The 24,621-nt window shown below is 48.1% G+C and overlaps 1 protein-coding gene across 3 annotated transcripts; it reads left to right on the top strand.

Annotated features, from left to right (window-relative positions):
- Window positions 1-1,587: 1,587 nt before the first annotated feature.
- Window positions 1,588-18,702, top strand: Spi1 (Spi-1 proto-oncogene). Of its 3 annotated transcripts, none has more exons than XM_051184246.1 (6): window positions 1,627-1,911; window positions 4,376-4,472; window positions 5,919-6,218; window positions 16,191-16,378; window positions 17,193-17,358; window positions 18,024-18,702. In XM_051184246.1, exons 1-6 carry the CDS (start codon window positions 1,867-1,869, stop codon window positions 18,341-18,343), a joined length of 1,116 nt encoding a protein of 371 aa, XP_051040203.1. In that variant the 5' UTR covers window positions 1,627-1,866; the 3' UTR covers window positions 18,344-18,702. The 3 variants fall into 3 exon arrangements, with proteins under 3 accessions (XP_051040205.1, XP_051040203.1, XP_051040204.1); XM_051184247.1 differs by having other exon boundaries at window positions 1,630-1,911; window positions 5,919-6,047; XM_051184248.1 differs by lacking the exon at window positions 5,919-6,218 and having other exon boundaries at window positions 1,588-1,911.
- The last annotated feature ends 5,919 nt before the right edge of the window (window positions 18,703-24,621 follow it).

The following is a 24,621-nucleotide window of genomic DNA, read 5'->3' as shown; positions in this document are numbered from 1 at the left end:
TATGATCTTGTCACCTGGCGCTTGGCCTTTTTGATGAGGAAGTGAGGAACTACAATGGTGCTGGAATAGCTTAGTTTTATATTCCCTCATCTTGGGGAGGGCCTGAGTCCAGTTCCCAGGAGTTCTGAGGATGTGTCATTTGGACCCTGTGGGGACTCCCAAGTGTAGATACAAAAAAGCAGTGAGGATGGAGGTGAAAAATGACACATGAGTGATCCTCAGGCTGCAAGTCCCTGCTTTTTTTCCTGACAGTGAGAGACTACTGGGATGTGTGGAGGGGTCAGGCTAGCTTTTATATAAAACAAGAGGTTAAAGCTTACACAAGAGGAAACTGAATGATCAAGAAGTTCACCCTCACAAAGCAGACTCACTAGAGGTGTGTGTGTGAGGACCTTATTATTCATTGTTCTACCCTCTACACTGGATGGTTGGAAGGCAGGAAACCGTTTTATTTTTCCAGGATTCAGCATAGAGCTTGGAGTTCAATTGATATTTGGAAGATGCATGCATGGATGGATAGATATGTGGATAGGTAGATAGATCAGTGAATAGTAGGTGAGTGGATAGATGAATGGATAGATATGTGGATAGGTAGATTGATGGGTAGATAGATCAGTGAATAGTAGGTGGGTGGATGGATGAATGGATAGATATGTGGATAGGTAGATTGATGGGTAGATAGATCAGTGAATAGTAGGTGGGTGGATGGATGAATGGGTGGGTGAATGACTGGATGAGCAGACAGACTGACAGATGGATGGATGGATGGATGTGGAGTAGTAAATGGGTAGATAGGGAGATGAATAGATAGGCAGATGAATGAATGGCTATGTAGGTTAAGTGAGGAGATGGATATGTGGGCGGAAAAATGTATGTGTAGATGGATGTTGGATGAACAGATAGATGAGTAAATGCTTGGCTGGTATGATGGTTTGAGAGATGAACAATCAGAATGAGATAAGGATAGGAAAACAGATAAAAGGATGAACATACAGGGAAGTTTATAAACTAGGAAGACTAGATGGGTATTAACATTTCAGGGTTGGGGAAACTGAGAAATCTGGGCTGGGAACACTTGTCTCTAGGGATCTGGAAGCAGCTGTGGTACTTAGCTGGGAGGGGAGGATATAAAAAGCCAAGGCCCTTTCCAGGTGGAAGGGAATCCCCCTTGACGCACCAGGAAAAGAGATGTGAGGTGCTAGACCCAAGGTCCACTGTGGACCCTGACTGGTTTAGGTAGAGCTAGGGTTGCAGGGTCTACAGGAAGAGTGAAGTCTGGCAGCCTTGGGATCAAAGTCCTCCACCAGCCAGATTCACCCTAGAAATTAGGGACCCCGTGCCGTCACTATTTTGACCCCCAAAGGATGACTCGGCCACAATAGGGGCCTGAGAAGAAATTGGTGTTATTGGGCTGAAAGACTAGTGGACAACCTTAGAAGGCCTAGCGACTGGGCCAGCAGAGGCCTTCTGTGGTTCTGCTAGCCTTTCTCCCTCCCAGCCCCAGTTTCCTCTGGGCAGGGGGCCTGGCCCCATAGCCTCCCAGGGCAGCCCTTTGAGCACCACCTGCCTCAGTCGGCCAGAGACTTCCTGTAGCGCAAGAGATTTATGCAAACGGGCTGGGGCGGTGATGTCACCCCAAGGGGACTATCTCCCAGTGGCAGGCCCTTCGATAAAATCAGGAACTTGTGCTGGCCCTGCAATGTCAAGGGAGGGGGCTCACCCAGGGCTCCTGTAGCTCAGGGGGCAGGCCTGAGCCCTGCGTCTGACCCACGACCGTCCAGCCCCCCGACGGGGCATCTGGTCCTGAGGGGATCCGCACTGATCCCCACCGAGGCAGGGGATCTGACCAACTTGGAGCTCAGCTGGATGTTACAGGCGTGCAAAATGGAAGGGTTTCCCCTCGTCCCCCCTGTGAGTACTGGGGCTTCACTAGCTGCTCAGCCTAGGGCTCTGGGATGTGTGACCATCTGCCCACTAACCGACCCACTGTCCTCCGGCTCCCTATCAGTGGGAAGTCGGTGTTTCCTCCCCGGAGCTGCTGGTCTGAGACCCAGTGAGGGGCCATTGGCTTCCTTAGAGCATGCCCTGGCGGGCTGAGGGTTGCCGGCTGGCCCCATGGTGGGGCTGTGATCGGTGGGGCCTGAACAGCTATTTATAGGTGGGGCTCAGTGGTAGGCCAAGCACTAGGACAGGGTACTGGCCTGAAGACGGTGAGGGCGGCTACTGGGAGGCCATGGATAATGAGATCTGGACTGGCCTAGGGGCCACCGGAGGCAGCAGGAAAGGTTTCAACCCATGACCTGTGGGCTCCTGAAACAAAGGCTGGTGGAACTCTGGGTCACCCATGGGTCCCCAACATTCAGTTTGGGGCCTGACATACAGGAATGGCGGTTGATCCAAGTATTTGGGCTTTGGGCCTACATGGACCTGAGAGTCTGGGGGCAGTGGCCAAGGCTGGGCAATAGCAGAGCATTGGCAGAAATATGGCAGTTAAATTTGTGACTAGGGCTGGGCTCAATAAGAAATTGGGTGAAGGATGGGCCTGGGACCAGAATGGGACTGAGATTGGCACTGGAGTAGGACCTAGATTGATTATTTGATTATTGGACTGCAGTTAGGGTGGAACAAGGCAGGGGCACAGCAGGTGGGCAAATGTCCTCTGCTCCTGTTTTCAGTGAAGGTGGCAGCTTTAGGTAGAGAGCAGTCATAGTCCCTTGGAGACAACCCTCTGGCTTTCTCCTGCCCTTGGAGGTGTTGGGACAGTGAGGAAGGGCTGAGCAGTGCCTGCCCACCTGACTCAGCTTTCCCGAATTAGAGGCCGATCTCTCTTCTACCCCACCCGACCTTAGAGCCCTAGCAGGCACCCCAGGCCTGACATCATAGGCAATGTCCTGCAACAGGGCCAGGCCCAGTGTGTTGCCTGGAAACCTAGGGAAGGGGGGCAGCTTCTGCCCTCCTCACAGTATAGTAGACAGGGCTGGCCAGACTTAATGTCCTCACCCTCATCTTGATCTTCTCCCACCTGGGATGCAAAAGGTGTTAGGGCAAGCATGGGTAATGAAAGTCGTTCCTGAGAGGGGCCACTCTGCCCCAAGTAAAGCCACTCTCCCTGACCCTTGACCTCTCTCTCCGGAACACCAGGCAGAAATAGGCAAGGGGAGGACCTTGAGCTCCTACACCAGCTCCTTAACCCCTCTCTCCAACCCCAGAGGCCGTTCCAAGTGTCTCTAGAGTGGGTGGGCTCCCAAGGCAGCACTGGCTCACCAAGCAAGGCCTGAAGGCCACAGTAACTATTGTGCAATCCTTGGGCACACTCTGCGGGGGTGGGGAGAAGCCGGGTGACTGTCGGGAAAGCTCAGAAAGCTCGGAGTGCACATCCCTGTGCCCAAGCAAGTGAGAGAGGGTGGGAAAGGAGATGGAAGAGACGCAGGGAGAAGAGAAAGGAAGCTAGAGGAGGGAGAGGAAAAGGGCAGGAAGGTGAGGACAAGGAGCAGGGAAGAGAGAGGGGAGGAGAAAGTAACGGGCAGGGAGTCTTCCATCAAAAGATACTGAGGGAGAAGGGACAGTCAAGATCCTCCATCCCTTGACTCCCCAAACTGGCCTGGGTGACCTTTGTATAAGTAAATCATCAGCATGGTAGTCATTGTGACAGTTCTGTGCCTGCCCAGGGCTGAGCTGACAGAGGCTAACAGTGAGAGCGGGGTGGCAGAGAGACACAATGTTGTGTTGGGAGAGTGTGCAGGTGGAATGTGGGTGGCTCCGTGAAAGGCTGTGTGGACCGACTGAAGGCTGGACTTCTATGTGAGCATGTGTGTGTCAGTCTATATGTATGCCTTCAGGGTGGGTACACAGTGGTGTGTCTCTGACTGGTCCTAGGAGTGGATGGAAAGTGTTGTATGAAATGTGAGACTCATGAGGGGGTGAGCACACCTGTGTGTGAAATATAGACAGGAACCCAAGAGCGAGTGTGTGTACACGTGAGAGTGAGTCTGCGTATGGGTTTGGGTGTAAGGGTGTCACAGGAAGTATTTGCACACTTGGGGGAAGGGTGCATCGGTGTGAATGGCAAAGAGCAGTATGTCCCCACAGGCATGGGTGTAAGTGTAAGGGTGTTATGGAGAATGAGCCGAAGACAGGAGCGGCTGCACCTTCTTCTCAGCCCTGGTTCTGTTGACCTCTGACCTCTCTGCCCCACTTCCCTGAACCTTCTACCGTTGCCTAACCCCCTGTATCCCTGGGCACTCTGGATTCTAAGCAAAGGATGGGTTGTTCCCAGGTGCCTCAGGCAAGAAAGGTTATGGGTTTCAGACTTAGCTGAAAATCTCGCTGGAGTGTCCTCAACAGTTCAGGCTCTGATACCTTCCTCTCTCCACAGCCATCGGAAGAGCTGGTTACTTACGAACCTGAACTATACCAACGCCAAACACAAGACTTCTACTCCTTTATTGGCAGTGATGGAGACAGCCACAGTGGTGAGTACATTGTCCACCACACCCCTCATCCCAGCCTGGACTGGGTGCTGAACATGCCTGGGGCTGGAAAGAGACAATGACTCCTTGAAATTCTGAGAATAAGATGAGGGCAGCCACATCATCCCTGTATTTTTCAGCTTCTGCCCAAGCCCTTGTTATTGAACATCTTCCCTGTCAAGGGCAGATTTTGTTTCTTTCTCATTTACCTTGTCTGATCCTTGGGGACTTTTTAAAAAGATAGCTTTATCTTCATACGATATATTCTAATTGTAGTTTCCCCTGCCCTAACTCTCCCCAGATTCTCCCTACCTCTCCACCATTCAATTATGCACCTTATCTTTCTCTCTTTCTTTAGAAAGAAAATAGGCATTTAAAAAATAAGATAAAGTAAAAACATGCAAACTAGGATAAGAGAAAACAAACAAACAGAGAGAGAAAAAAAAAAGAGCCAAAGAAAAAGCACAAGAAACATATATAAACGTAGAGACACGATCTCCGTGAGTTTAGGGCCAGCCTGGGCAAGAGCGAGTTCCAGGACAGCCAGGGCTACACAGAGAAGCCCTGTCTCAAAAAAACCAAACCAAATAACAACAACAAAATAGAGACACACATTCACAAATATAAAAGACCATAAGCTTTAAAAAAAAAAAAAAAAAAAAAAGTTCCCAGACAAAGCACTGAGACAAAAACGCCTCCAAAGACACCACTGTGTTTGTTTTGTGTTGGCCATTACTGCCTGGCATGGACCTGCCTTCAAGTGTGGCTTATATGCCTGGTGAGACTCCACTGAAGAAAACTAAACTTTCCTTTGTGAGCTGTTATCAACTGGAGATAATTTCTGGGTTAGGGATGGGATGTTTGGTCCACTTCCCCTCAAACCCTGGGACCCCATCTGGCTTAGACCTGTGCAGGCCTGTGGACTTTTAAGGAATGACAATAGGCTGGGAGCCTGAGTGACTTGACTAGGCCAGTGGATTCTGACCGGGACAGTCTCCCCCATGCTTGGTCCTTTTACCTGACCACTAATCCCACCTTGTCCTCTCTTTGCTTGTTACAAGCTCACATAGAATTCCAGCCTTCCTGCTCCACACAGCCTTTCACAGAGCCACCCACATTCCACCGGCACACTCTCCCATACTACATTGTGTCCTGCTGCTACGGTCTGCCCAGCCCACTCCTCCCTCATTGTTAACCTTGGTCAGCTCAGCCCTAGGCAGGCACAGGGCCATCACAGTGACTATCATGCTAATGATTTATTTGTACAAACGTCACCCAGGCCGATTTTGGGAGCCAAGGGACAGAGGTCCTTGACTATTCAAAACTCCCTTCAGTGAGCCCATCTGCCTTACTGTGTGGCTGGTGGCCCCTACTGAGATTTGGAGCTTAGTAATTCTGTTCATAAGAGGCTTAGCAACATTTTTTTTTTTTTTTTATCTCTTCTGCTAGATGCCAGAAGGGCCACCAATCATGACAGCCATCTCTCCAGTCCCCCACTGGGTGAACAATGCTGGGCCAAGGGAAAGTCTCTGACCATCCCTTGTTGGGCAGACACCAAGGCCCTGGAGTCTGTTGGAGGTGGGGAAGAAGTCTGGCCCCAACTGTCCACTCAAACCCAGCCTTGTTCTGCAGCAAGTGAAGGGGAGAGGGATCAGACTCTTAGTGACTGGAACCCGGGCAAGGAGGTAACAGGCCACCAGAAATGGATCTTGGCTTCCAGATCCTGCATGCTGCATCTGGAGACTCAAGGTCAGAGAAACACAGTGACACAGCTGAGGGACACCTCACACCTGACAGCCACAGCCAGGGCTGTTGCACAGTTCAGGCAAACACCTTCTTCACCTGCCATCTAACATTAAATCTTCCTGGAAGTGTACCCTACGGGGAGGTATATCCACCTCAAGGGCATGGGCTCTTTCAGACCCCCAGTTCGAGAAGGGCTTTCAAATGCACTCTTTTGTTCTTAAAGGTATTCAAAGGGTCTAAGAAATACCCACACCCTGGGTGACATCCAGATAACATAGGCTCTTTCTCATCCTACGTTATCCCAAGTTGTTCCCCTCATCTAGATTAAGAACCAAGTCTGAGTGACATTGATACCGCATCCATCCTTCCAGCAGGCAGTTGGAGGGCTTGAGGAGGGCTCCCCCTGGAGGTACTGCTCTACAAGCACAGCCGGGCTCCAAGCCCCTTTCTCATCCTGGCTGCTTTCCCTTTGGCCTGATCCCATGTTCGGGCCTCGGGGTTTGAAGGCATTTCCTTCAAGTCTTTGGCCACTTCAGGTTTGCCTTTACACAGTTGCCCAAATATCTAGAAACCACATGGGGCTTGGGTTTGGACAGTGGAGTGAGCACCTCACAGGAAGCCTGGGACCCAAGGAAGTCTTGGCTCAGGGACCCAAGTGGGTTCCTTGTATCTGGGGTAGGGCTATATGAATGACTCTTGGTGGTCATCATGGAATTCTACTTAAGGCATGCGCCCAGAATTCCTTCAGACACTTTCCTGTGTCTCTGAGTTTCCTGTCCATTCCCTACCTCTGCCATCATTACCCATCTGAGTAACAGTGCTGTCCCTAATACCTACTGGAAGTTACTGGAGAATACTCAAGAAAAGTCTTCTGTCCTTCACATCCATCCCTAATACTGGAAGTTACTACAGAAGACTTGAGGGAAGTCTTCTGTCTTTGTCCTTCACATCTATCTGTTCCTAATACCTACTGAAAGTTAGAAGACTCAAGGAATGTCTTCTGTCTTCCATGTACATCCAGTGATTTCTGCCTGTCTTCCATGTCTTTGTCTAAAGAAAGTGATGCTGGGCAGAGACTTTGGGGTCTCAACAGCTGTTTCAACAGCTGTGTCACTTTGAGGCAAGCAACCTCTCTGTAAATTTGAGATCATGGAAGCACCTTAGAATTGTAACAGGCCAATGAGGTGACATGTATCCACTATGAGGTTGTGTGTACCATGCTGAACAGGACAAGGGGGCTCAGCACATCTTGTCAGCATGTTGGTATCCCAAACAAGCTGCTAGGCCCTCAGTGGTTCTTACCCTTCCTAATGCTGTGACCTTTAATAGTGCCTCATGCTGTGGTGACCCTCAATTATAAAATTATTTTATTGCTACTTCATAACTGTAATTTTGCTACTGTTGGGAATTGTAATGTAATATCCGATATACATGATATCTGATATTTGACCCCCAGAGGGATCACAAGCCACAGATTGAGAACTACTGAGCTGGGAGAATGGGAGAAGGACAGAGGCCATCTAGGCCACTGTTTATTGACTTGGATGACAGCCATTCATCCTTCACCCATCCATCCATCCAACCATTCTTCCTTCCATACATTTCCTTTCTACCCACCCGACCACTCATGTGCTCATTCTGTCATCTACCCACCCAATCCACATTCATTCTACCAACTTCTTGCCTCTCAGTTTACATGTCTCCTCCTCTACTCATCAATGTGCAAAAGCCTTGCTCACATGAATGGTCTGGAAAGCCTTTGAGAGGGTAATGGGTGGGTTGAAATCTGAGTGAAGAGAAGGGACCATGCATGTGAGGTAGAGAATGGCAAATTCAAGGGCAGGAAGCCCTCAGCAGAAGGCACAGGGCTACAGATCACTAGGAGACAAAATGAAGCCAGAGTGACCATCAAGGGGCCAATCACAAAAGGCTTGAAGGCCATGGAGGAGTATGAGTTGTATCCTGTGTCTTCACACTTGCTAGGCCAGTTCTCCACCAGTAAACTATGATAACCCTACTTGAGAGTTCTCAACAGGGAAATCATATGATCTGAATAACCTTATGTGTGATGAAGATGAAAATACACTTATATTTGTGTGTGTGTGTGTGTGTGTGTAGGTCAGAGAACAACTTGTGGGTGCCATTTTGTCAGCCTTAAATACATTTTCAAAACTTAACTTTTAACTATTAAAATGACAAATACACAGGGACTGAAGAGAAGGTTCAGCAGATATGAGCACCAGCTGCTCCTGCAAAGGACCCAAGCTTGGTCCCCACGTAGTGACTCACAGCTGTCTATAACTCATGAGCACCACATATGCACATGGTGCATTGACATGCATGCAGAGAAAATACTCATGCACGTAAAATAAAAACAAATAAATCTTACAACAACAAGTTCTCAATGTCTCAGTGTAAGGATCTAGTGTATGAAGAAGAGCCTTCACAATCCCATGTCCCCGCTTCTGACGGCACTGTATTTTGCAGAGACTCTGTCTTTCTGTGTGTTTGATATTGTGTGTCTTGTCAGTGTGCTCCTTCAGAGCATTGGGATTTCAGGTGGCTGCCACACTCCCACTAGAGTTTATGTGGGTACTAAGAGTTGAACCAGAGTGCTCATGGTTGGGTGCCCATGGCTTTATCCACTGAGCCATTCCCCAGCCCACAGACACTGACTTTTGCTGACAGCCTTCTAGCTGTTGAGCAGGTATGTATGGATCTGCTTGGTCTCCCAGTTTGATACATGTAGCCTGTTCATGCAGGCTGTGAAGAGGAACTTTTTTTGTTTGTCTGTTTTTGAGATGGGTTTCTCTGTCCTGGGACTCACTCTGTAGATCAGGCTGGCTTCAAACTTACGGAGATCCACCTGCCTCTGCCTCCCGAGTGCTGGGATTAATGGTATGTGTCACTACTGCCTGGTCGAAGAGAAACATTTGACAACCATTCACAACACACATGGTCACATTTCTGCAGGCTTCCCACTCTTGTATGGTAACTCATTGTTATGACCATGTGACTATGACACTTGAGCCACAGTGTCCTCTGATTGTCCACTCTACCTTTTCCCTGTGTTTCTCAGTAGTTCAGTTGTGTTGAGAGGCAATAAGAACCCAGACAGCTATGTGGGGCGTCTTGTCTGTGTCTTAACTTTTCCATAATGACACCCACTTTTCAGGATTATTATAAGGACAAGGTGAGTCACTATATACAAAAAGCCCAGGACAGGTCTTATAGCAGGTGCTCTGTCAGGAGTTCCAGAGAGGCCATGTGGGAGGTGAGGTATGGCTGAGCCATGGTGTTGCCTCTCTCCCGGTCTATTCCATGTGCTTACCTGGTAAGCAGCAGTTTGGCTACGTCAAACTTTAGAGTGAAAAAAAAAAATCTTGTTTTCTGCTAGCAATTTGAAAGCATTTCTCTACTGTCTTCCAGTTAGTACAGTTTTTCTTATCTGACACCATTCTCTTGTTTACACTCTAGATTGTTTTGTTCATTTATTTTGTTTTTCAAGTCAGGGTTCCCCTGTGTATCACTGGCTGTCCAGGGACTCACTCTGTAAACCAGGCTGACCTCAAACCCAGGGATCTACTTGCCTCTGCCTCCTGAGTGTTGGGATTAAAGGCACATGCCACCATGCTCAGCTATAATCTAGATTTTTATTTTATTTTTTACACTTTTGTCTCTCTGGAAGTTCTTCTCCTTTTCTTTCCCTCTCTCCTTACCTCTTCACAGTCCTTCCCCCACCCCATACCTTTCTTTCTCTCTTGGGCCTCACCATATACTCAGGCTAACCTCAAACCAGTTATCTCCCAAGAGGCAGAATTAAAGGTATGCACCACCACAATTTTAAATGGTCCCATTGGTTGCTGAATAGGCAACAGATGAGAGGGAGACTGGGATGGGATCTGGATGAAGGGCACTTAGAAAAACAGGCATTGCTCCATCGTTTTCCTAATGCAAGACACAATGGAGGCTGGGGCAAGAGTAGTGGCAACAGAGACAAAAAGAAATAGACATAAGGCCAGGGAGGTGGCTCAGTAGGCAAGACTGTTTGCTATGCAAGCATAAGGACCTGACTTGCAATCCCAGAACTACATAAAAGTCAGGTATAGCTACCGATGGCTGCAACCCTAGCAGTAGGGTCGGATCCTGAGAGCTTCCTGGCCAGCCAGCCTAGTCAGAATGGGTGAATGTCTGGTTCAGTGAGACACTCTTTCTCTTTTCTCTCCTCCTCCTTCTCTTCCTCCTTCTACTGAGATAGAGTTTTGCTGTGTAGCCTTGGCTGTCCTTGAACTCATTATGTAGATCAGGCTGGCCTCAGACTCACAGAGATCTGCCTGCCTCCCCTCAAGTACTAGGTGTACACCACCATGATCAGGGAGAGACTGCTTCAAAGAAAAAAAAAGGTGTAGATTGACAGAGAAAGACCCTTGAAGTCCCCCTCTGGCTTCTGCATGTGCACACTCATCCACACACGCACATATATGCAACACACACACACACACACACATACACACACACACACACACACACTGAAACAAAAGGGTTAGACATTGCCGGTAGTCACAAGCCTGGAGTCTATTCAGCTCCACTCACCCTACTTTGCAACTATCTTGCCTTCCACCTACCAAACCTTCCACCCACCTCACATTAACTTTTCTGTATGATAAATACAGCAAGTGTCTTTTCTGTGCCAGGCTAGATGAGGTGCAGTGAATAGGATGCAGGAACTGTCAGATTCAACTTTGTGTCAGGGGAATAAAAAAACTTCAGTAACCAGGATACATAGTATCTAGAAACGAGTGCCATGAGCCTTTTGCTCTCTGGGCCTCCAAAACATATGTGCAGGCTTTTCCAGAGGGGTGCTATCTGGCAGTGATAGCAATCCCCTAAGAAGTATTTTTTTGGGGGGGCTATTTTCTTGATTCCTCATCTTTGCTTTTTGTTGTTTTGTTTTGTTGAGACATGGCTTCATATGACTTAGGCTAGCCTTGAACTTGCTTATAGTTAAGGAAGGCTTTAATGTTCTCTTTTATAAAGATTTGTTTTTGTTATTTTTAATTATGTGTAGGTGTATGTGTCTGCATGTGTGTGTACATGTGAGTGCATGTGTCCTCAGAGGTCAGGGGTGTTAGATCCCTTGGAGCTCAAGTTATGGATTGCTCTGAGCTGCCTGATATGTGTATTGGGAACTGAACTCAGGTCCTTTAGAAGACAGTGAGTGCTCTAAACACTGAGCCCTCTCTCCAGTTCCCAGTCTTCGGTTTTGAAAGTACTTTGATTTTTCTGGGAATAGCTCCGGGTTTCAGGCTGGGATTTCTGTTCTGAGGATAAGGTCATCTGAGTGACTCTTATGGCTTGATGTTTTGTAATCTGAATATCACCTTGTTTTTGTCCTAGTAACAACTATGTAAGAATAGGGATGAGGGGTTAGAAAAATAAAAGATCAATTATGCAGTGGTGGTGTGATCCTTTAATCCCAGCACTTGGAAGGCAGAGGCAAAAAGATCTCTGTGGGTCTGAGGCCAGAGTGGTCTATTGAGTGAGTTCCAGGGCAGCCAGAGCTACACAGAGAAACCTGTCTGGAAAAAAAGAAAGAAAGAAAGAAAGAAAGAAAGAAAGAAAGAAAGAAAGAAAGAAAGGAAAGATCAAGACAAATGGATTCCCAGGTGTAGTGGTACTCAATTGTGATCTCAGCACATGGGACCAGCCTAGCTCATATATCAAGACCCTGTCAGGAAAAAAAAAAAGTGGGCTCTCTTTTTGGCTGGGTGAGTTACAAGCAGCTGATAGGTAGATGGAGGTTGTGTGATGGGTGGCTAGATACGTGGATAATGGTTGGATGGACAGGTGGAAGAGTAGAGGTTTTCAGGGGCACCACAGGTCTTTTTTAAAGCTAACATACTTACAGCAATAGCTTTGATTTCCAGAGTGGCACAGTTTAGTAAGAGTTCATCCTCTGGAATTACACAAAAGTAGGTTTGGAACATAACACCACGCTACCAGTGGCCACTATAAACAAAGGACTTAACCTCTTCTTTCTTTCTTTTTTTCTTCCTTCCTTCCTTCCTTCCTTCCTTTCTGCCTGTCTTTCCTTCTCTCTCTTTCTCTTTTTTAAATTTTGAGACAGTGTCTCTGTATGTAGCCATGGCTGTTCTGGAACTTGCTATGTAGACCAGACTGGCCTCAAACTCACAGAGATCCACCTGCCTTTGCTTCTCAAGTGCTGGATTAAAGGCAGGACATAACCTTTTGAGTCACAGCTTCCTTAACTGTCAAAAGGAGGGCCCACTCTAGCCTGTACCTCCTCAGAGTTAGAGTAGAGCTTAAAGAAATAAAGTAGGTTACAGTCTTAGCACAATGCTTGGTGCACTCAAGCATTGAGACCTTCTGCATGATGGATGCCTACAGGCTGTAGAAAATGGACATGAAGCTGTCGCCAGAAATGCAAATTACATGATGATAGTCTCTGAAGAGCAGAGAGTTATGCTAATGGGGTGTGTGAGTAGCCTCTAGGCAGAAGATAAAGTGGCACAATAAAGGGACAGAACAAAGTTAGACACTGCGTTCATGAAGAGTTGTCCAAGCCAAGTGTGTTGGTACATGGTGGTAACCCTGGAACTTGGGATGTAGACACAGGAGGATGAAGGCTTCAAGATCATTCTCTGCTGTATAGCAAATCTGAGGCTAGCCTGTGCTACATGAGACTCTGTTTCAGAGAGAGGGAGAGAGAGAGTTGTCTAGAACCAAGCATGATGGTTCAAATCTGTAATAAAGCGAGAGGATTACCATGAATTAAAGGCTATCCTAGGTTACATGGTAAATAGTCTATAGCCTGGACTATAGAGTGAGACACAAGAAATGAGCCTGAATGGCTAACTTTTGTTCTTTGAATGATTTGTTGAACTTCTCTCTGGGACCTGTATTTGAAATGTGTTTGCCTACCAGACTGTTGGTTACATAATTGCTTGGGCACCCAAATCAAGGGGAAAGGTGAAGTTTTGAAACCATTGTAGTTGAGGGAGTGTGGGTCATTGCCTTCAGGAGACTGAGAACAGAGGGCAGAGTCTCACATTCTCCTGCTGTGCTTCACACTCTTGTTATCCACAGTAGCTTTGGGAAATGCTAGCCTTAGGCTTCAAATAGCACAGTGAGCTAGTAGAGGTGTGGTGGGGCTGCAAGGCCTTAGGCCAGAAGCCTTTCAGCTCACACCTAGAGAGCTGCAAACATTCAGGGTTCCTGTCCCTGGAGCTGGAGTCGGCTGGGGATGGACAGGGGAAGGTAAATGGCAATGGCCAGGAAGGTGTTGAAGCTGACCTACTGAAGAGGAAGCTGGGTCTGCAATCCAATCCTAGAGCCCTGCTCTGCCCTTTCAGGTTTAATAACCTTTGTTTTTGGTCCTGGGTCTTGAACCCAGGACTTTGTGCACTGGAGGCAAGTGCTCTACCACTATGCTATAACCCTAGCCCTTTTTGTTTTTGTTTTGAGATAAGATCTTGCTTTCTAGCCAAAGGCAGCCTCAATCTTTAAAAAATATTTTTATAGCTGGGCATTGATGGTGCACTCCTTTAATCCCAGCACTTGAGAGGCAGAGGACAGCCTGGTCTACAGAGCTAGTTCCAGGACAGGCTCCAAAGCAATACAGAGAAACCTTGTTTTGTGGGAAGAGGTTATTATTTCTCTCTCTCTCTCTCTCTCTCTCTCTCTCTCTCTCTCTCTCTCTCTCTCTCTCTGTGTGTGTGTGTGTGTGTGTATGTGTGTGTGTGTGTGTGTGTGTTTTAGGAACCCAGAAGAGAATGTTGAATCTCCTGGAGCTGGAGTTACAGGAGATTGTGAGTTGACATACAGGTCCAAGGAACTCAATGCCCTGTTCCCTGTAATAGTAGCAAGTGCCCTTAACCACTGAGGTATTTCTCCAGACTTTGGCTTCAAACCTTTGTTTCTGACACAAAACATAGCCTGGAATGCATGCAGATAAGGTAGTCTTGAACTTACAGAGGTCAGTCTGCCCGTGCCTCTGGAGTGCTGGGATCAAAGGTGTGTGTCACTATGTAGCTTGCCCTTGGTCTCTACTTTCTGATTGTTGAGAATACAGACGTGCTTACATAGGCTCTGCAGACCAATCGAGCATAATGAGACCAAGTGTTCTTCCTTTACACCAGGCTTTATTCAAAGCACATGTAACTCACTATCACTCACAGTATATGGATAAGATGGGTATAACTTATCAGACCCATTCAGATGAGGAAGCTCATGCCATGCAGCAGTAAATGTTGCAGCTGGGGTTTGAATGCAGCTTCAAGCTGTGTACTTTTTCTTTTATGTGCCACATAGCCTCCTAGAGGTGGGTCCCTGTTGCCTGTCCCAAAAGATGTTGCACGGGAACAAGAGCTTAGTAACGACCTCTTAAGCAGGGGAATGGATAACAGAATCAGTGGGAAAAAAAGTCTAAGGCCACACAGCACAACACCACTGAGCAGGATGAGGAAAAAGCCAGGCTTGTAACCCTGAACCTCAAGAGGCTAAATCTGGATGGTCACAAGTTCAAACTCAGCCTGGATGAGACCCTGTCTCAACATGGATGGGTGAAACAGCTCAGCAGGTAAAGGCACTTATCTCCATCTTCAGTTTGATTTGGGACCCCTGTGGTGGAAGGAGGGAACCAACTCCTGAAAGTTGTCCTCTGACCACACATGCACAGTATATTTTCCCCAACAAATAATAAATAAATGTAATTTTAAGAAGAGTCCTGTGATACCTACTACATAGCTGCAAAGCATATGTCATTTCTTAGGGGATATGTGGATAAGGATGTGTTTGTACAGTGAGAGACAAAGAAAAAGAAAGAAGACGATAGCATGCATGTCCATATGCAAATGTTCCTGGTGGACTCGCCCTGGTCTGGCATCTTCCACACTCCTCCTTTAGGTCACATAAGGAAACCCCTCTTTTCACACCACAGTCTCATTTCCCCCCTTCTTCTCTTTAAATTTATTTATTTATATATGCATGTGCAGGTTTGACAGCATGTATGTGGAAGTCTGAGGCCAGCTTACAGGAGCTGGCTTTGCCTTCCACTCTGTAGGTCCTGGTAATTGAACTCAGGTCGCCATGGCGGTAAGAGCTTTTTACCAGCTTTTACCATCTCACTAGCCCCATACCATACTTTCTTTTGGACCCCAAACTGTGCCCAAGGAGTCCCTCAGATAGGCAGCAATTTTTATTCCTGGAAAAGGTGCCCTGAGAAACCACACTATAACTCTTCCCAGGGCTATGTGGCTGTTTCCTGGAGTTGGGTGCACCCTGCCACAGACACCAGACACCCACGGGGGCTTTCTGGGGAAATCTGTCCCTTCAGCCTCCTGGGAACCTGGGTGTGGCTACCCCTGGCTGTGGTTTTACGGAAGCAGTGCCATAGGTTTCGGCAAACTCTGGTGTGTGAGAAATGTCAGCCCTGTGACTTTGCAATCACACCCTGATCATGTGGCAAGAACCCATGCTTGTGACTTTAGGTAGTCAGGATCCGTGGAAGGTTCATTAGGCAGGGGTTGATTTTTCCGAGGCCTGCTCTGGGTCTAGAACCCATATGAATGTGAGCCCATTTGTAATCTTCTAACGACAATGCCACCTATTTTCTATGTGGGCCCACTGAGGCCAGACAGGCCTAGGCCTGTGCTAAGGTCACACAGCCAATACAGGGCAAAACCCAGGTGCAGACTTGGACTCAGAAGAACCCGTGTGTCCCTGTGCCCAGTCCCAGGGTTGCTGAGAACAACATGGGGCATGACTGGAGACTCACTGTTAAGGACTTTAATCTTGGGAACCTCTCTATAAAGTAGCAGTGACTGTAGCACATGGAATTATGGGAGCTGGTTAATGCAAACTTTTGGCTCCATCTGAATGATTATTTTGTGTTGTTCTGTCCTTTGCCTGTCCTGGCACCCTGGCTCACCCCCTCCTCCCTGACTGTCCCCACAGATCATTACTGGGACTTCCCCACACACCACGTACACAGCGAGTTTGAGAGCTTCCCTGAGAACCACTTCACGGAGCTGCAGAGTGTGCAGGCCCCACAGCTGCAGCAGCTCTACCGTCATATGGAGCTGGAGCAGATGCACATCCTCGATACCACCATGCCACCGCCCCACGTCAACATTAACCACCAGGTGCGTGCTTATGGCTGTCCTCCGTCCCCTGGACCTCCAGGCCTGTGGTGAGGCATGGAAGCTTCACAGGAAGCTAACATAGGCTCTTACTCAACATGGCTTCCTGCTCCGCAGAGCCAACGGCAGCTGGTACCCCAACGGCTGTGCTGACCTCCTGATTGACCTTATGAAGCCATACCTTTATCTCACAGAGAATGGACAAACTCCATATGGCCCCCAGCCCTCAGCTGTCTTTTCCCACCCATTCCTGTTTGTGGGCCCTTAGGGTCCCACTGACTCCAGTCCCTATTCACTATCTCTTCATGAACCCAGTATCTGAGCCACTGAATGCCACCCTCTACTGACTTCCTGGCTCCCCATTAATCTTCATTGCTGGCCCTTCCCTGCTCCAGGGACCCTAACCCCAACCAGCAATGTCTGTCATGCCTCACTGACTTTCACTGTCTTTTCATTGACTCAGCACCCTCTTCTTAAGCCCTACTCACTTCCTTATAACCAACTCCCTGCTCCCCAGCACCCCTCCTTCCCTAGTGCACTGTCAGGCCAGGCGGCCCCTTGGCATGCATGAGAATAAAGTATGCTCCCGCCTGCCCCAAACCAGAGGCTGCAGGGGGAAGGCTGGTAGGCTCAACAACTAGCGTGTACCATCACCTGCATCCCTGAGTTCTGGTCCAGACTAGCCTCTAGTTTTCCCTTCTTAGTATTCCTGCCCCTGCTGGCCACGCTGGCACTCTTTCTGTCACTCAGCCCACCCCTGCTGCAGCTCTGGGTTATCCCTTCTTGCCTTCTAGTCCATCATTTATTCTCTTTGCAGGTTCCCTACATGTCCCGGCTGTGCCACCCTTACCAATCCCTGTCCCCAGCCCACCAGCAGAGCTCAGATGATGAGGAGGGTGAGAGGCAGAGCCCCCCATTGGAGGTGTCTGATGGAGAAGCTGATGGCTTGGAGCCTGGGCCTGGTCTTCTGCATGGGGAGACAGGTAGGGCCCAGCCCCTGATCCAGCTGATCCTAACTGCATTTACAACCCTTGCATATCCCTAGCCAAGGCCAACTGGCTCAGAAGCCGTGTTTCAGAGCGTTCTCCCTCTCCCTCTCTCTCTGTATGCTTGTGGATGATTCTACTGTACAAGTCTCTGAGTCTGTGTTGTGAGTGAACAGGCATCTCGTTCAAATTTGAGGGCTTGTGTGTGTGCATCAGTATTATGTGAGTGTGTGAATGGAGACCTTGTAAGTATATGTGAAGGCCTGTGAGCGTGGGGCTTGTGAGCATGTGAATTCCTATGATTGTGAGGGCCTGTGGATGTGTATAAAGTCCTGTGAGCGTGTGTGGGCCTATGGATGGTGAATTTGTGAGGTCTTGTGAGTGTGTGAGGTATTCTAAGTGTGTGTTTGTGAATGTGTGAGTGCCTATATGTGGGGGCCTGTGGATAGGCATGTAGATATGTGAGAATAGATATATGTATGGATGGATACTTGTGACATGTAGGTGCAGGGACATGTATGCATAGAGGGGTGTGAACGTGAGTGGGAGTAGGTACGTATGTGCTTGCACCTACCAGGGTCAGGAGGGGCTGCTGGGAGGGTTCCTGGAAACTCCCTGCGTCCCGTCCACACCCCACCTGACTGCCCCTCTCCCGCTGCCAGGCAGCAAGAAGAAGATTCGCCTGTACCAGTTCCTGCTGGACCTGCTGCGCAGCGGCGACATGAAGGACAGCATCTGGTGGGTGGACAAGGACAAGGGCACCTTCCAGTTCTCATCCAAGCACAAGGAGGCGCTGGCGCACCGCTGGGGCATCCAGAAGGGCAACCGCAAGAAGATGACCTACCAGAAGATGGCGCGCGCGCTGCGCAACTACGGCAAGACCGGCGAGGTGAAGAAAGTTAAGAAGAAGCTCACCTACCAGTTCAGCGGCGAGGTGCTGGGCCGCGGAAGCCTGGCCGAGCGGCGCCTCCCGCCCCACTGATCTCCCGCAGAGCCCGCCAGGCCCCCGGCCCCCGCCGGCCATAGCATTAACCCCTCGCCGGGCCCGGACACAGGGAGGACATTCCCAGGGCCAAGGCAGGACTGGGGGCCCGGCCTCGCCCTCCCACGCCTGGCCCGTCCCGCCTCGCTTCGCCTCCCACCAGGACTCTAGCCCGGCCCAAGGGCCACCTGGGCCTCGGACCCCACCCGAGGGTCAGTCCGGCTTAGTGGCCATGGTGCTTCCTTGGGAGTCTGGCGTCTTTGTATATTGATTGCTCTTTTTAAGGCTCTTCCTCTCCCCACCTCCCCCACCCATTAGCCTCCCAAAGAGAAGTAAAATTATTCTCAGCTATTCTCCCAGCGCAGAGTCTCATTCAAGAGTTTGTGTGTGCCTGGTCCAGGGTGCACTCCCTGTGCACAGATGTCTTTCTTCTCATTTGTGCAGAGGACATGTAGCCAAAGCTGGAGTGGAGTTATGGGGACCAGGGACACACAGAGGTTGTTTCTAGTGAAACTAGTCCCAGGCTGTTAATCAATGGCAGGGATGATATCCAAAGGCTGTCTGCAGCAGGGAGGCTGAAGTCTCAGTGAAGCCTGAACTCATGATCTTCTGAGTTAGACATGACAAGATAGCGATGGTAGTGATAACAACGTCAATAACACAGGTGTTCTGATCCCTTGGCATCTGTCAGCTTTGAGGTGGGGGTCCAAAGTTTCCCCATTTATAGAACAGGAAACTGAGGCTCGAAGTAATTAAATAGCTGGTTCAACGTCACACAGCCGAGGAATGGCCCTGCAGGTACATTCCAGGGCTGGACACTCCAGTGCACGGTGGAAACCCTGCCTATCTGGAAGAGGAAATGCATCAATTGAGTCCAAAGCTCCAGGCACCATGCAGTATTCTGGCGTTGCATGTATGAGCCTAGCCTTTACAGGTTGAACCACCTATCACAGACCCCCCACACAGTCCTTCCTTCAAAGCGTTTGCTCCCAGGGGAGCACACAAGGGATTTCTGTAAACATCTTGCTTCATGCAGGTGGTGTAGGCAGAATGGTAGCAGACAGTGACTGAGAAAATTTCCCAAAGCAGTCTGTACACCTTGGGAAAGACAGACCCCAGGGATGTGATTGTATGGGGAAAGACCCCTGCACACCTCCTGGACCTGTGTGTTCCTCTACATGGAGCTCCCTAGACAGGCTGCAGAACCTCAAGAGAAGGCTATGGGATATGATCTAGGGATAAGCCCAGTGGTAGAGCCATTGTTAGTTTTTTCTTAGTGTGTGTGTGTGTGTGTGTGTGTGTGTGTGTGTGTGTGTGTCTGTTTTTTTCTTTTATTTTTTAAAGATTTATTTATTGTGTATACTGTTTATTTATTATGTATACTGCCTATATGTATGCCTGCAAGCCAGAAGAGGGTGCCATATCTGATTATAGATGATTGTGAGCCACCATGTGGTTGCTGGGAATTGAACTCTGCATCTCTGGAAGAGCAGCCAGTGCTCTTAACCTCTGAGCCATCTCTCCAGCCCATGTCTGTTTCTTCAAGACAGATTTCTCTGTATAACAGCCCTGGCTATCCTGAAAATCTTTGTAGACCAGGCTGGTCTTGAGCTCACAGAGATCCACTAGCCTCTGCCTCCCAAGTGCTGGGATTAAAGGCATGTGCCACCACCACTCATCAGATGAGCCTATCAGAGTTTGTTGTTGTTTTGTTGGTTTGTTTTTTGATTTTTTGAGATAGGGTTTCTCTGTAGCTTTGGAGCCTGTCCTGGAACTCACTTTGTAGAATCTGCCTGCCTCTGCCTCCCCAGTACTGGGATTGAAGGCGTGCATCACCACTGCCCAGCTGTTTTTTGCTTTTTGTTTTTTTTTTTTAATTGTGTTTTAATTCATTCATTGTGTGTGTGAGTATGTGCACACGTACCACATCCTGTATGTGGAGGTCTGAAGACAACTTGCAGGAGTCAGGTCTCTCCTTCCCCCAGTGGATCCCAGGGATTGAACTCAGGTCATCTGGCTTGGCAACAGATACCTTTACCAACTTGAGCCATCTTGTTGGAGTCTCTTAAGCATCAGTTGTTTTGTTTTTAAAATTTATTCGACTTTATTTTATGTGCATTGGTTTGAGGGTGTCAGATTCCCTGGAAGTGGAGTTTTAGAAGGTTGTGAGCTGTCATGTGAGTGCTGGGAATTGAACCCAGGTCCTCTGGAAAAAGCAGCCAGTGCTCTTAACAACTGAGCCATCTCTCCAGCCCCCAAGCATCAGTTTTTTAAAAAACATTTTTATTTATTGGGTTTTTTTTGAGACAGGGTTTCTCTGTATTGTTTTCAAGCCTGTCCTGGTACTCACTCTGTAGACCAGGCTGGCCTCAAACTCACAGATATCCACCTGCTTCTGCCTCCCAAGTGCTGGGATTAGAGGCGTGCACCACCAACACCGGCTTTTAAAAACATTTTTAGGTTTAAAAAAATATTTATGACCGTTTGCCTACATTTATGTATGTGTGCCATGCGTTTAGAAAAGGGTGTCAGGTTTAAGCTCTACTACAGAGCTATAGTTCTGAAAACAGCCTGGTATTGGCATAAAAATAGACAGGTAGACCAGTGGAATCGAATTGAAAATCCTGATATTAATCCATGCACCTATGAACACCTGATTTTCAACAAAACAGCTAAAATTATACAATGGGGCAAGGACAGCATCTTCAACAAATGGTGCTGGCACAATTGGATGAGGGTGTGTAGAAGACTGCAGATAGACCCATGTCTGTCGCCATGCACAAAACTCAAGTCCAAATGGATCAAAGACCTTAACATCAATCCAGCCACATTGAACCTCTTAGAAGAGAAAGTAGGAGGTACCCTTGAACAAATTGGTATAGGAGACCGCTTCTTGAACATAACTCCAGGGGCACAGACACTGAAAGAAACAATTAATAAATGGGACCTTTTCAAACTTAGAAGCTTCTGTAAGGCAAAGGACACAGTCGACAAGACCTAACGGCAGCCCACAGACTGGGAAAAGATTTTCACCAACCCTATATCCGACAAAGGGCTGATCTCCAAAATACACAAAGAACTCAAGAAACTAGTCAACAAAACACCAAATAACCCTATTAAAAAATGGGGTACAGAACTGAAGAAAGAATTCTCAATGGAGGAAATCAAAAAGGCTGAAAGACACTTAAGAAAATGCTCCACATCCTTAGCTATCAGGGAAATGCAAATCAAAACAACTTTGAGATACCATCTTACCCCTGCCAGAATGGCTAAAATTAGAAACACCAGTGATGACTTATGTTGGAGAGGATGTGGAGAAAGGGGAACACTCCTCCACTGCTGGTGGGAGTGCAAACTCATACAGCCATTTTGGAGATCAGTATGGCGGTTCCTCAGGAAAATGGGAATTAGTTTACCACAGGACCCGGCAATCCCCCTCTTAGGCATATACCCAAAGGATTCACATCCATGCAACAAAGACATCTGTTCAACTATGTTCATAGCAGCACTATTTGTAATAGCAAGAACCTGGAAGCAACCTAGATGCCCCTCAATTGAAGAATGGTTAATGAAGATGTGGCACATCTACACAATGGAATACTACTCTGCAGAAAAAAATAATGGTATCTTGAAATTCGCAGGCAAGTGGATGGCACTTGAAGAAACCATCCTGAATGAGGTAACCCAGTCACAAAAAGAGGAACACAGTATGTACTCACTCATATATGGATTTTAGACCTAGATCAAATGATCACCAGCCTATAATTCACATCACCAGATGAACTAGGATACAAGGTATATGCTAAGAGATTCATATAAAGTCCCTCACAGAACTGGGAAGGGACAAGTCCCCCAGAGCTCAGGTGAAGTGGGGGAAGACAGTGAATGGAGAGAGAAGTAGGAGAAAATGGCGGGGGGGGGGGGGGGGGGGAGAGGAAGGCATGTGCGACCAGGAGGATTGAGCCTGGTTAGGAATGGAAGATAGGAAAGAGAGAGAGACAGAGACAGAGACAGAGAACATAAAAGAGGGAGCCAATATTGGTTTGAAGATAAAATTGAACACAAAGAAAGGTTGAGAGAACTACAAGACTGCTCCCAACTAACAATCTCAGCTTCCGTGGAAAGGCTATCATAAATGTCCTTCCCGGAGAGTGAGATCAACAACTAACTTCTCCATGGAGCCCTCAACTAATGCCTGTTGAAAATAGGAGCAAACACCCATACATAAACACTGAGTCGAACTAGAACCCAGAAGCAGATGGAGAGGACAAGACCATGCGGCAGAAGCACATAGAGACAGCTTACCTGAACAAGGAGGAGCTAACGGGCCCCCAGACTGATAGCTGGGAAGCCAGCATGGGACTGACTCAGGCCCCCCTGAATATGGGTCTCAGCCAGAAGGACTGAGCAGTCTAAGAGACCTCAGACAGTGGAGCCAGGATGTATCCCTGGTGCACAAAAGGACTTTGCGAACATATCCCCCATGGAGGGATAACTGCCTTAATCTAGAGACAGGAGAGAAGCCCTAGTCCCTACTTCACATGACCTGTCAGATCTACATGACCCCAACTGGATGGCATTCCCCTACACATGGAATTGGGGTGGGGGGAGGGGAGGGGAGGTGTTTAGAGTGCATGTGAGAGGGCAGAGAGGGTAAAAGAAAGGGAGAGAGGGAGGATTGGGGGGGAGGGAGGGAGGGAGGGAGGGAGAGGGAACTGGGATCGACATGTAAAACAATAAATTAAATTAAAAAAATGCTTTGACTCCAAAATTTAAGTTGAAGGACAAGTTACTGGGGAAAAGGATTTCTATTTTTGTTTCCACAGAAAATGAAAAGATGTGGATTCCTTCCAGACTAATGAGGTTTGATCACGCCAGACCGCCTGAAACAGAGTACAAGCTGATCCTACATTCAAAACAGCTGGACAAAACAGCCCTACAGACTACAGCCAGGATTTCTGAATCTTCTTCGAATCCCCCAAGACAGTGCCCCTTACCAGCAGGAAGTAGCTTGGAAAGAACGACGCCCAAATTCCAAAATATTGTGTATAAATGTTTGTTTTCATTTAATTGGACTTTGTTATATAAAATTAAATAAAATAAAAAAAATAAATATAAAAAAAAGAAAGAAAAGGGTGTCAGGTACCCCTGAAGCTGGAGTTACAGTTACAGTTACAGTGAGTAAGATACTGTATGGGTGCTAGGAATGGAACCTGGATTCTCTGCAAGAGCAACAAGTGCTTTTAACCTCAGAGGCGTCTCTCCAGCCCTGTACCAGTTCTCTGGAAGACTTAGATAGGCATAGTGGTGTATGCCTGGAATAGCAGCACTTAGGAGGTTGAGGCAGGAGGATTGTCATGAGGCCAACCTAGATTACTAGTAATAGCTTCAACACACACACACACACACACACACACACACACACACACACACACACCTACTTTAAGAGCAGGTGATATGGCTTTAAAATGAAACTGGGTGGAAACCATGGCTGCTGTTTCCATTATGTAGAAAACACTTATGCATGGACCCCCCCCCCTTGTGAAGATAAACAATCTATTCTAGTAGTATTGCTTTTTTTTTTTTTTTCTGTAACACCTGATGAACCTAATGTGAATGTGGGTAAGAACGGTAGGAAATGAAGAAAATGGGAGCTTCAGAATATTCTGTCATTATTCTTTGGTCCTTGTGACTTTAGTGAGAGTTTGCTCTGCTTCTGTCTTGTACTTTGGAGTAGTTTTAGAGATTCTCTCCCACACCCTCACCTGCAGCTTCACCTGGCATTTCCCTTATGGTGACACTAACTCCCAGCTTGGTCTCCTACCTGACTGACCCTAGACTAAGCCCACCCAGGGTTCCATGGTCCAAGGCTAGCCACTGCCCCTTGTGGTGCAGCAGTGTTTATCGAGGCTCTGCTAAAAGAACAGTAGTACCTAGCCCTCGACCCCCCCACCCCCCCCCCCGCCATAGCACATGTGCCCTTGACCCTAGCTGTGGGTGCCACAGGTCGAGAGCACGTCCACAGTGTAGTTTTCTGCTGGATGGACACACAGACGAGGGTGGAGCTACCCCTGAGGGCCACAGAGGGTTGGAAGGGCGAAGCCATCCAATCATGTTGGGGGGGGGGGAGGGAAAGGAGAAGCCAGAGGACCAAGTGGCTCTATCTTCTCCATGGAGATACCTCAGCTGGATGGAATTTGTCTATATTTAGCAGGTGGCTGGCAGGAGGCAGATAAGCAGGAATGGGGAGGGGGACGGGTCTCATAAATAGTGAGAAC

The sequence above is a fragment of the Phodopus roborovskii genome, unplaced genomic scaffold (assembly GCF_943737965.1).
Source record: "Phodopus roborovskii unplaced genomic scaffold, PHOROB, whole genome shotgun sequence".
Classification (NCBI taxonomy): domain Eukaryota; kingdom Metazoa; phylum Chordata; class Mammalia; order Rodentia; family Cricetidae; genus Phodopus; species Phodopus roborovskii.
This window is presented reverse-complemented; position numbering and strand designations above follow the sequence as displayed.